General features: G+C 41.8%; 1 protein-coding gene across 1 annotated transcript in view; it reads left to right on the plus strand.

Annotated features, from left to right (window-relative positions):
* LOC128850303 (transcription factor RFX3-like) overlaps window positions 1-13044 on the plus strand; it is a 116604-nt gene that overhangs the window by 57477 nt on the left and 46083 nt on the right. The window contains exons 7-10 of the mRNA XM_054053340.1: window positions 4916-5037; window positions 6272-6384; window positions 7214-7329; window positions 7818-7972. Of these exons, the coding sequence (XP_053909315.1) occupies window positions 4916-5037; window positions 6272-6384; window positions 7214-7329; window positions 7818-7972 (506 nt within the window). The remainder of the gene's footprint in view (window positions 1-4915; window positions 5038-6271; window positions 6385-7213; window positions 7330-7817; window positions 7973-13044) is intronic.

The following is a 13044-nucleotide window of genomic DNA, read 5'->3' on the forward strand; positions in this document are numbered from 1 at the left end:
AAAAATAAAGTATAACACAAATAAAGTTATTCTTACAAAATTCTTACAAAATGGAGGTTTTGGATTGCAAAATAGATCTATCAAGTGATGAAAAGTTTATATAAAAGTCCTAGAGATTGAGGACAGAAAATTTTGTTTCCAAGTATTAATATTCCTAAAGTTATCATACTTTATGTTAATCAGGCCAAGATGCCTTCTCTGGAAAAGTATACTTCTTGTACATCCTATGTTATTGTATATTTAAATGTCTTGAATACTAGAATCTTGGATGCTTGCTTCTTATGGGAGCTTTCTCATCTAAGTAGTTACATAGGGCATTCCTACTATCTGTTTAATAAGATTAAAATGAGAACAAGCTCACATCTGACTCAATTGCTTCTTAAGAGGAGTGTTTTCAGAGTGGAACTTGTTGACATTTCTAAAGTTAATACAAATCTTTGCGATCTCCACTGTGCAATTGCAGACTTGAGTGACAGTTCACACACATTGAAATCTGCCCCATGGTTTCTCTAGTTTTTTTCTGGCTACGAGGGTATTTTAGAAGGGCAAAGCTTCCAAGTTATTATCACTAAGAGCTGGGGCAGAATTAATTTTCATTTGTGTTGGAGATGGCAGGCAGAATCTTCAGCCTGTCAGGCTGATGGTCTTAACATCTGACCATCCAAACCAGGATTCCTAGTTGTATCTTTGTCCTTTATCCTTTATAAAAACTTTTGTGACTTGACTGATGGAGAGTTTAGACTAGACTAGACTAGACTAGACTAGAATATTTTCATTTGGTAGGGACCTACAATGACCATCCAGTCCAACTGGCTGACCAATTCAGTGCTGACCAAAAATTAAAGCATGTTATTAAGGGCGTTGTCCAAATGCCTCTGAAACACTGACAGACATGGGGAATCGACCACCTCTATGTCCTTATGTTTGACCACTCTTTCTGTAAAGAAATGCTTCCAAATATCAAATCTTAACCTCCCCTGGTTCAGCTGCTTAGTTTAAGTCTAAATAGCCTTCTCAAACCTGAGCTAATGAGAAGTTTGTTACATCTTAAAATTATTTAAATTCCTTTGTCTCCAAACCGATACATGGCCCTTCTTCTACCCATTACTGCTGTTCCATGCGGGAGGTGATGAAGCTGCAGTATGAAGCCTAAGGGCAATTACAAGAGATATTAGGGCCTTGGGACAGCTAGTGCGGGAATCTGGGGCCCAGGTGACTTTTTCCTCCCTCCTTCCAGTTACAGGTGGTGACGCTGTAAGGATCAGATGGGTCCAAACTATTAATACATGGCCCCATGGCTGGTGTCACCACAATAACTGTGGGGTTTTTGACAATGGGATGGCCTACACAGCACCAGGTTTACAGATATCAGATGGGAGCCCTCTTTCTCAAAGGGCGAGGAGGGTCTTTGCTCAGGAGCTTGCAGGGCTCATTGATAGGACTTTAAACTAGATGTGAAGGGGGAGCAGGATAATATCAGGCTTGCCTATGACAAGCGGGGGGAGGACACACAATGGTTGGAGGGATGGGGTGCTGGTATGGGCCCTCCACCTGCTGTCCAGGGGCATGCTGGGGATTCTGTGGCACAATTGAAGTCCTGTGGAGATTACCAGGAGGCTCCTGGGGTAGTAGGTGCCAGGAAGGAAACTTCTCCAAAACACCTTAAAGGAAATAAAGGGTCTTCCACTAAGAAGGCGGTATGACCAACAGCCCAGCTGAAGTGCCTCTATAGAAATGCACGAAGCTTGGGCAACAAACAGGAAGAGTTGGAAGCTGCTGTGCTACTAGAAAGCTACAATCTAGTTGCCATCACAGAAACTTGGTGGGACGAATCCCATGACTGGAGTGTGGCTACAGGCTGTTCAGAAGGGACAGACTGGGAAAGAGGGATGGAGGTGTTGCCCTCTGTCTCAGGAAGGGGATGGAATGTGAAGAGCTGTCATTGAAGAGCAGCCACAAATGTATTGAAAGCTTGTGGGTCAAAATTAAAGATGGAAGAACCAACGGGAACCTTGTGGTTGGTGTATACTACAGGCCATCCAATCAAGGAAAGCCAACCAATGAAGCCTTCTTCCTCCAGCTACAGGAGACTTCACACTCGCAAACTCTCATCCTACTGGGGGACTTCAACCACCCTGACATATGCTGGAGAAGTAGCACGGCAAGCTGTAGGCAATGCAGGAGACTCCTAGAGTGCATTAAAGATAACTTCTTAACCCAGGTAATAGACACCCCTGCACGAGGGGATGCAATACTGGACCTGATGGTCTCATCACTGACATCAAGACTGGAGGCAGCCTGGGCTGCAGTGATCACGCACTGGTGGAGTTCAAGGTCCTGAGGGATATGGGAGAGATGAGGAGTATAGTCAGGACCCTGAATTTCAGGAAAGCAGACTTCCAGCTCTTCAAGGAGTTACTCAGTAGCCCCCCCTGGAACACAGTCCACAGGGACAAGGGAGCAGAACAGCTGGCAAATATTTAAGTATGCTTTCCATGAAGCACAAGAGCACGCAGTCCCCAGATGTAGGAAATCAGGCAGGAAAGGGAAGAGACCAGTGTGGCTGAGTTGAGACCTGCTGGTCAAACTCAGGAACAAGAGGGAACTGCACATGCAGTGCAAGCAGGGACAGGGAACCTGAGAAGAGTATAGGGATGCTGCCTGGTTGTGTAGGGATGAGGTCAGGAAGGCCAAGGTGCAGCTGGAGCTGAACTTGGCAAGGGAAGTGAAGACCAACAAGAAGGGCTTCTACAGGTACGTCAATCAGAAAAGGAAGGTTAAAGAGAATGTACCCCCACTGATGGTTGGAAATGGTGACCTCATATCAACAGACGAGGAGAAGACTGAGGTACTCAACAACATTTTTACCTCAGTCTTCACTGACAACCTCTCTCCTCATCCCTCCTGGGTCAATGGACAACAAGATGGTGACCAGGGGGATAAAGCCCCTCCCACAGTAGAGGAGGATCAGGTTCGTGAGCACCTGAGGAACCTGAACATATATAAGTCTATAGGACCTGATGGCATGCATCCCAGAGTCCTGAGGAAATTGTCCGATGTAGTTGCCAAGCCACTCTCCATAATATTTGAAAAGTCATGGCAATCAGGAGAAGTCCCCGGTGAGTGGAAGAAGGGTAACATTGCATCCATTTTTAAAAAGGGTCGAAAAGATGACCCTGGGAACTACTGACCTGTCAGCCTCACCTCTGTGCCTGGGGAGATCATGGAACAGATCCTCCTAGAATACATGCTAAAGCACACGGAGGACAGGGAGGTGATTAATGGCAGCCATCATGGCTTCACCAGGGGCAAGTCCTGTATGACCAACTTAGTGGCTTTCTATGATGGGGTAACTGCTGCAGTGGACATGGGTAAACAAATGGATGTGATGTATCTAGACTTCTGTAAAGCTTTTGACACGGTCCCCACAACATCCTCCTCTCTAAACTGGGGAGATATGAATTGGATGGATGGACTGTTCAGTGGATAAGAAACTGGTTGGATGGTCATATTCAGAGAGTAGTGGTCAATGGCTCAAAGTCCAGATGGAGATCTGTGACAAGTGGTGTCCCTCAGGGGTCCATACTGGGACTTTTTAATATCTTCATCAATGATATTGACAGCGAGATTGAGTGTACTCTCAGCAAGTTTGTGGATGACACCAAGCTGAGTGGTGTAGTTGCCACACCGGAAGGACGGGATGTCATCCAGAAGGACCTGGACAGACTGGAGAAGTGGGCCTCTGAGAACCTCATGAGGTTCAGCAAGGCCAAGTGTAAGGTTCTGCACCTGGGTCAGGGCAATCCCCATTTTTCAGTACACGATGGGGGATGTTGTGTTTGAGAGTAGCCCTGCTGAGAAGGACTTGGGAGTGCTGGTTGATGAGAAGCTCGACATGAGCTGGCAATGTGTGCTCGCGGCCCAGAAGGCCAACCGTATCCTGGGCTGCATCAAAAGAAGTGTGCCCAGCAGGTTGAGGGAGGTGATTCTGCCCCTCTATTCCTCTCTTGGAGACCACATCTGGAGTATTGTGTCCAGTTCTGGAATCATCAACATAAGAAGGATACGGAACTGTTGGAAGGGGTCCAGAGGAGGGCTACAAAGATGATTGGAGGGCTGGAGCACCTCCCATACGATGACAGGCTGAGAGAGTTGGGCTTGTTCAGCCTGGAGAAGAGGCGGCTATGAGGAGACCATATAGCGCCCTTCCAGTACCTGAAGGGGGACTGCAGGAAAGCTGAGGAGGGACTGTTTACAAAGGCATGCAGTGACAGGATGAGGGGGAATGGCTTTAAATTGGAGAGGGGGAGATTTAGACTAGACATTAGGAAGAAATTCTTCATGATGAGGGTGGTGAGGCACTGGAACACGTTGCCCAGGGAAGTTGTGGATGCCCCATCCCTCAAGGTGTTCACGGCCAGGTTAGATGGGGCCTTGGACAGCCTGATCTGGTGGGAGATGTCCCTGCCCATGGCAAGGACGTTGGAACTAGATGATCTTTAAGGTCCCTTCCAACCTAACCTATTCTATAATTCTATAATTCTTAAGGCAATTAAGCATTATATTTTGAGCTATTTGATTCTTGGGAAAGCAAGTCCTTTAGAAAAGGAAAGAACATTTTCTGTTTAGTGTAAATGAACTTTAGGTCTTAGTGGTACAATTTTTAAACTAAATTTGACAGGAAATTGGTAGTTGCGCTGTTATATCAGCCTTATGAATTTTATAATACATTGTCAATGTTTTACCTTTTACAAGTTTTTTCTACCCTTTACAATTATCCTGAAGTTGCTTTTTCTTGTGTGTGAAATAGCAAAGCTGTATATTGAGACTAAGAAATCAGACAGACGAAACTGTGATATTGCACTTACAAAAAGATTGAACATAAAGAAAAATTTTGTATTTGATAATTTTGTAGGTATAAGCCTGTGCAGAAAGTGGATGGAGTTGCAGATGGTTTCACAGGAAGTGGTCAACAGACAGGCACATCTGCTGAACAAACTATAATTGCCCAAAGTCAACATCATCAACAGTTCTTAGGTATGAAAAGATGTGTTATACTGTTGTATAAACAAAATAAAACTCATTATCACCATGAACATTGTCATACAAATACAATAACAATTTTAGTTATGTTGCCCTGTTTAAAACTCTCATTGATAACAGAACAAAAAGATATTCATAGAAGCTATATGTTGTATATTATAAGACTTTTGCAATATTTAATATGCATCATGCAGATATAAAAAAATGCACAAAATCTACTTGCATGGTAGATTTAAAATACATTGCAATGCAATTGCGATGAAAGATTTTATACAAAAATGCATACAGAAAACCTTGCCCTAAAAACTCAATAATTTCCACTGGCTTCCCAAGTTTTTTAATATGCACATAAATTGGGATTATATTTTTGCACTGCAGTTGTGTTGACCATTGACAAGAAGGTGTATTGATTTTCTGCCGCAATGTTATAAATGGAAAGAGGCAAATAGTTTTTAAAAATGTGTATTTTGTGCATTCATTGATATAGCTAAGCATATTGATTTCTCAGTTGTGGAAGCAAATGTAAAAAAGCTTATTAAATGTATTATTTCAATAATTGCACACTAACTTTTGTGTTAATATATTGGGATTTTGAAGCATCACATTATTTGGCTTAATCTTGCTGTTACTGAAATTATTGGGAACCTTGTTCGCATGTTTTATGAACTTTCCCTTCCACTGCCCCACCAGTTGACAGTGCATTTACCCCCCTATACTGATATATCTCTTGGAAACATTTATGAGAAATAGTAAAAGCACATGTTGGCTACAGTCGAAAGTCTTGTAAATTTCAAATAAATATATGATGCTGAGTGTACTAAACCTTAACATGCATGACAATGTAAAAACTATTCAGTTGATCAAACAAAAAACTATTAAATTATATTAATCTCTTATGTACTGACATGAATATTTGGCTTCATCCTGTCATATTCTGAAAATGTGTATTAGCTTTTTTATATACAGATACAATATATATGTGAAATCATTTTTATCTGCTGTCTGTCAAGAGTAATTTAAAATGTCCTTTTGCTTTAAAAAATAGCTAGCTGATTTTTTCACAATTTTATTGCTACTTTAAAATATATTAAATATAAAAGACGCTCTTTTTGGGGCATTATGACCTTCTAGACTTTATTTCTTTACATCATCCTTAAATATTTTCTAATCGAACTGTAGTTGGCACCATTCACAATAGCTTTCCTCTGTCATGCTGTCATGGAAACAGATGCATCTCGAGTACTTCCAGAGTTTGGAGAAGTTGAAATATCTTCTCTACCAGATGGTACTACCCTTGAGGACATAAAATCACTGCAAAGTCTTTATAGAGAGCACTGCGAGGTAAGAGAAAAGAGGCATTTCACATAAATCATCATTCAATGAAAATTAATTTCTTCTACTGAGAATCAGTATAACAGGATGACTGACACAAAACACATTACAGGCAACCTACTTGTATCTGATGTGCTCCCCAAATATTTTGCTTATTTCATCAGAAAGGACATTTGCAAACAGACTACTCTGGAATTTCTCTCTTTACAGGGAAAGAAAATAACATGTAATAGAATACCAATACTTGAATGTAATCATGTGTAGATTTTGAAAATTTTAAGTAAATTGAACTTTAGACAATATGTATATAGAGTTTTGCTTTTGTATATAGGAGTTAAAATAAGATTAAATTGTTATCGCTAATGTTTATGTTAAAAACAAACTCACTTTTTTCTTCCAGTTTTAAAGAAGCAGGCTGTTTAAGAACTTTAAGGCCACATTTCATACTGAATGACGTTTTAAAATTACTGTTGAAGGTGCTTTAAAACCTGTAGTAAGTAACAAAATGCAGAAAATAGTAGGCTTCCTTTGTGTTTGTAATAATGTTAAAAGTTCTTTTTAGGTGAATTCACTTGATATGTGTGCTTAGGCTCTTTTCTGGGGAAGCTTCCTTGTAGTCACACTTGGCCTGATCTGAGTCTCTGTCCACACTAGTATGGACAGTTGGAAAACTTGTTCCTTAAAAGTTATTAAAAAGGATATTGTATGCTTATTTATAAACGTGCATTTTACTATTTTTTCTGCAAAATTATGAGGTGGGAGCTATACCCCTGGGAGGAGTTGGGTTGGGGTAGGAATGAGTTGGAGGACTATCTGCGCTTGTTTTATATTTTATCAGGCAATAGTGGATGTTGTTGTGAATCTTCAGTTTAGCCTGATAGAAAAGTTGTGGCAAACTTTCTGGCGCTATTCTCCTTCTGCTCCAGCTGACGACACAGCTATTATTGAACTGAGGTCAGTAAATGTCTCTTTTTGCTTACTGTTCACCATCACAATATAACAGCAGGAGTCAAATCAAAGGAAGTCTTAGTTTTACATAGAGGCTAAGAACCACTTTCAGCAGTTTTTCAGGTTAAATTTGTGTTGCCTGCTGTTTGACATATAGGCTGTTGGTATATGTCAAATTGCAGTCTTGAAATTATTGTATACATCTTCCATTTTTTCCTTTCTTTGGATGACTAAAGTCAAAGTATCTTTTCACAATATACTGTCCAGTTCGTTTAAATTGCAAGGACTATTTTTATCATACCTTTGCAAAATTTAGGAGTTGGAGCAGAACTTTGGAGGCTATTTTTCCCTAGTTTCATAGGAAGCAGTTAAAGAATTTTTATTTGATGTAACAGAGACGTTTATCAAGGTTTTATTAAACAGTCATTTTCAAAGTCCATTGTACTTTATCTGTATGTAAATGCACTTTCATTTGTTGCATTTATTTACAACAGCAATCTGAGTGAAATAGAAAGTCGACTTCCAAAAGGAAAACTGATTATTCTGTGCAAAAATGAGTCTATTCTGAAATGGATGGGTAATTGTGACCATGTGATGTACCAGGCTTTGGTGGAGATTCTCATTCCTGATGTCCTTAGACCTATTCCAAGTAAGTTAAACACAGTTATCTCATAGGACTGTTTTGGTTTGGATTGGTTAATGTGTTGATTTTTTGTGCTTCATGTGAAACTTTTGGGAATGAATTGGAAGGATGTAAATGTAGTGTGTGTCATCTTTCCTTAATTCTGCCGATTAGGAAGGTGTATTGGAGTTGATGTAAGCATTGTATTCAAAGAAAAGGAGAGTGGATATTTCATTGCATTTAGGAAAGTCTCTAGAAGTTTTGTCACTGCAAATTCTAAGTTTTTATTAATTTTAAGATAAAAATGGGTTCTTTTACATGCTAGCTCTAGTCTCCCTGACACCTATGAATGGACTATGGCCATGAGCCTGAGTCCATTAATGTCAGACAGTCTTTCTCCTGACTTCAGTAGGGCTTAATTTAAGTTTTATATATAAAAGTTCTAGTTGTTAAAAAAGAAAAACGTATATACTATGTCATTTCATTTTTATGATAATTAAACATTAATGTATTATCAGTGGCTGCTAACACCTTATCAGTTTTGATAACTATTAAACCAATATAACGTTGTGAAACACTTTAAGTCTTATTTATTATTCCAGTCTACCATACTTTCAATTCTATTTCCAGTATGAAGGACTCATCAATCTCTTCTAGTATTATGGCCAACTGACCCTTATCAGGAATAGAGTTTTCTTTTCAAAGTTGATTTTATAGTATCCATAATTGTTCAAGCATGACAATTTTTTTATGGCTCCTTTTGGTAATATATGATTATAAATTGGTTTCCAGGAAGGTTAAATGCCTTCCTAAAACCTACTGCATTTTTTTATGTTGTGTTAAATATTAAAAAGAAATTATAATTACATATATATATAATTTAATATTAAAAGAAATTATAAGTAATACTACAAACTAATAGAGAAACACCTATGAAATGCCACAAAGAAATTAGGATGTGTTCCTCCAAAAATGTCATAAGGTTGATAGACCCCACTAAAGTGCCTTAATAGCAATGCATGCAGCATGGGTAACAAGCAGGAGGGGCTGGAAGCCACTGTAGCTAGAAAGCTATGTTCTAATTGCTGTCACTGAAATGAGGCAAAGCTGCAATCGATATCTATAAACTGTTCAGAAAGCACAGGCAAGGGGGGGGGTGTCACCCTCTATGTAAGAAGATGGACTGACTGCACAGAGCTGTCTTTGAAAAACAGCAATGAACAGGTTGAGAGCTTATGGGTAAAAATAAGGGAAAAGCCAACAAAGGAAACCGGAAACCTCGTGACTGGTGTTTACTACAGGTCACCCGATCAAGGGGAGGATGTTGATGAAGCATTCTTACTCCAGCTACAGGAAACATCACACTTGCAGACTCTGATTCTCCCAGAGAACTTCAATCACCCTGACACTGGCAATCTCTCTTTCCACATCTCTTCAAGCCCCTGAACCTGAAGGCAGGGACTAGAGGAAAGAACTTCCTCCCATCACAGAAGATCAGGTTCGAGACCACCTGAGGAACCTGAGAATACACAAGTCTACGGGACCCGATGAGATGCGTCCCAGGGTCCTGAGGGAATTGGCTGATGTAGTTGCCAAGTCACTCTCCATGATATTGGAGAAGTCATGACAGTCAGATGAAGTCCCCGGTGACTGGAAAAAGGGAAACATTGCACCCATTTTTAAAAAGTAGGACCCTGGGAAGTACCAACCAGTCAGTTTCACCTCCATACCCAGTAAGGTCATGGAGCAGATCCTCCTGGAAGATATGTTGAGGCATACGGATGACAGGGAGGTGCTTAGAGACAGCCAACATGGCTTCACCAAGGGCAGATCGTGCCTGACTAATCTGTTGCCCTTCTATGATGGAGTGACTGCATTGATGGACAAGGGAAGAGCTACGGTTGTCATCTACTGGGACTTCTGTAAGGCCTTTGATACAGTCCCCCCCAATATTCTTACCTCTAAATTGGAGAGAGATGGGTTTAACGGACAGGATGTTAGATGGATAAGGAATTGGCAGTATGACCACATCCAAAGAGTTATGGTCAACGGCTCAATGTCCAAGTGGAAACCAATGACAAGCAGTGTCCCTCAGGGGTCTGTACTGGGACCAGTACTGTTTGATATCTTCATCAACGACACAGTCGGTGGGACTGAGTGCACCCTCAGCAAGTTTGCAGATGACACCAGGCCAAGTGATGCAGTTGATTTGCTAGAGGGAAGAGATGCCATCCAGAGGGTCCTTGAGAGGCTTGAGGAGTGGGCCCATGAAGTTCAACAAGGCCAAGTGCTGGGTCCTGCACCTGGTCTGGGGCAATCCCCAGTATCAGTAAAGACAGGGAGGTGGATGGATTGAAAGCAGCCCTGTGGAGAAGGAGGTTGAAGGAGGTGATTCTGCCCCTCTACTCCATTCTCAATAGACTTCACTTGGAGTACTGCACCCAGCTCTGGGGCACCCAGTTCTGTTACAGTAGGTCCAGAGGAGGGTCACAAGAATGATCAGGGGGCTGGAACATCTCTCTATGAGGAAAGGTGGAGAGAGTTGGGGTTGTTCAGCCTGGAGAAGAGAAGACTCCAGGGAGACCTTATTGCGGCCTTTCAATACTTAAAGGGGGCAGAGAGAGAGACTTTTTACCGCGGCCTGTAGTGACAGGCCAAGGGGCAATTGACGGAGTCGACGGGAGACAAGCACATCCGATGATGATCAACAAGTCTCGATTTATTGATACGATAGGCATGCTTTTATAATAGCAGTAATAAGGCTCATACATATTACAAAAGTAAGGCTCATCATTGGTCCGATACAGAGTGTCAGCCCTGCCTCTATTGCTACATTCCTAGGATGTTTGTGGTTTTTCTAGGTCCTGTTTTTATCTCCTGTTATCGCCTAACTTCTTGCTCAGGGAGACTGTGGCCTTGTACGAGGCTGTTATTATTTCACCAGCTGTATTTTCTCACGTCTCTTCTCCTCAAGCCATGTCTCTACAAAAACTCTCCACATTTCCCCCATTTTCTTTCTGAGCAAGAAGGTTCGTCTGACTCCAAAACGTGGGTTTCCCTATCTGACCGCAGTCTAGCTCGTGCACACTGCGTTTTTCTCTGACTCCATTGCACTAATAAGGATACATTAGGATGGAACAACGATAAATTCCCTCAAATAGTAAGGTCCTCCCTGTGGCTTTGCCCGTATACCATTCCAAGCTCTGTCTCCACAAATTAAAAATATCCTGGGGGGCAATTTCTTCGGGGCCGTAATGTTGGCACCGTTACATCGGGAGTAAAGCTGGCTATTCACTGTTCCTGATTCCAGGGATAAGTCTAGGCTGGCCCAATTTTGCGATTCTTGTTAAAGTCTTTTAGGTTCAGTGGCTCAAAACCGAACCAACTCCCCTGTTTGACATTGGATAAACTGGCATTTGCACTTCCAAAGAGATCTAATTCTTCTGGGGGAGAGTGCAGGGTGATGTTCAAGGACAGTATGATCTTACATTGTTGGCAGCCATCCTCAATCTGAGGGTTACCTCCCCACTCGGGAGACACCTGGCTACAGCCCTCAGCGCTCGATAAGTTTTTGCACAGGCTGCTTTCGTTCACAAAACCACAAAATTCCCCTGGGGACCAAACAGGCAAACCTATCAGGCAAGTTAGGAAAGGATTAGTAACCCCTCCTAAGCTAAGGCAAAATGACGATTGACTAGTTTGGTTTGCCAATGTTACCCAGATGTTATCTCTTGGCTGATTAAAGCGTGTAAAGCGTATAACTCCTGCTATGCTGGCTACTACAGCACTAAGCAATACAGCAGAAACAGGCTTCATTTTTCTCTTCTATCCTTTCTCCCCCTATTTCTTTTAGTCCTTACTGTTCCTAGCTGTTGCAGTTTTAACTCCTGTAACTTGCTCAAGCACTGATCCAATTCCCTGTCAGGATCTCCTCTTATGGGCCCTACCACGTAATGCTGTGTTATGGGTACCAATTTGCTACACCTCGCAGAGATAATATGAGATCTACCTTGAACTATAACCCTTTTAACAATATTCTCCAATTCCCAACGGTAGTAAGCCAATATTTTCTGTTCAGGTGCTTCAAAAAAATGCTAAGGCCGTGGTTGTTGCTAGCCTTGTTTGCTCTTGCAGCTCTCTCTGCCAGCTGTTAAAGTTATGGTTAAATGCACACCTGTTACACCATAAGTCACGTACTAGGGACTGTTCTATCCAAAAGATCTTATCGCAACCCCTGCAATACAAAGCTACCCAAGCAGCACAACATGGATTATTACAATCAAGACAATTTTGACCCGCTGGCCCCATATGTAATACTTCCGATAACCGTCCAATAGTTGTAATTAGTCCTTCAAAGGTCTGGCAGTGCTTCAAAACCCTGTCGATGGCTTTCGAGTATCCTTTCGACTGTAACAGCAGCGGTCGTAGGATCAGTGGCAGCTTCTCCTCTATTCTCCTCTTGTCTTCCTCCGTCAGATTGCTTGGCAGTCGTTGCATCGAGAACAGGTTTAGTCCACCTTGCAGGCACCCATACCGGTCCTGTAGGGGTAGAGACACAAAGATATCCCCTCCCCCAAAACATAACCTTAGCAGGATCTTTCCATAACCCTGTCTTAGGGTCTCTGTATTTCACCCACACGTCCTTTTTCTGCTCGGTAGTTTCATTTGGCCGATGATGTAATTCTGCTGGAGGGTACTCTGCGTCCCCAAATATGCACAAGTGATTGATCACAAATAAGCTCTTCAATAACCTTGCCTGGGGATCAGCAATCTTTTCATGTTTTGCCAAGTACCTTTTCAGAGTGCCATTAGCCCTTTCGATGATAGCTTGCCCTGTTGGGGAGTTTAGAATGCCTGTGATATGCTCAATTCCCCAACTCTTTAAGAACCCTTCTATTCTCTTGCTAATGTAAGCAGGCCCATTATCCGTTTTAATCCTTTTTGGCGTCCCCATTACTGCAAAACAGCTATATAGGTGCCTTTCCACGTGGATAGCCTTTTCTCCTGCCTGTGCTGTTGCCCAAATGAACTTACTATAGGTGTCAATAGATACATGCACATACTTCAATCTACCAAAGTTAGGGACATGCGTAACATCC

The sequence above is a fragment of the Cuculus canorus genome, chromosome W (genome assembly GCF_017976375.1).
Source record: "Cuculus canorus isolate bCucCan1 chromosome W, bCucCan1.pri, whole genome shotgun sequence".
Lineage (NCBI taxonomy): Eukaryota > Metazoa > Chordata > Aves > Cuculiformes > Cuculidae > Cuculus > Cuculus canorus.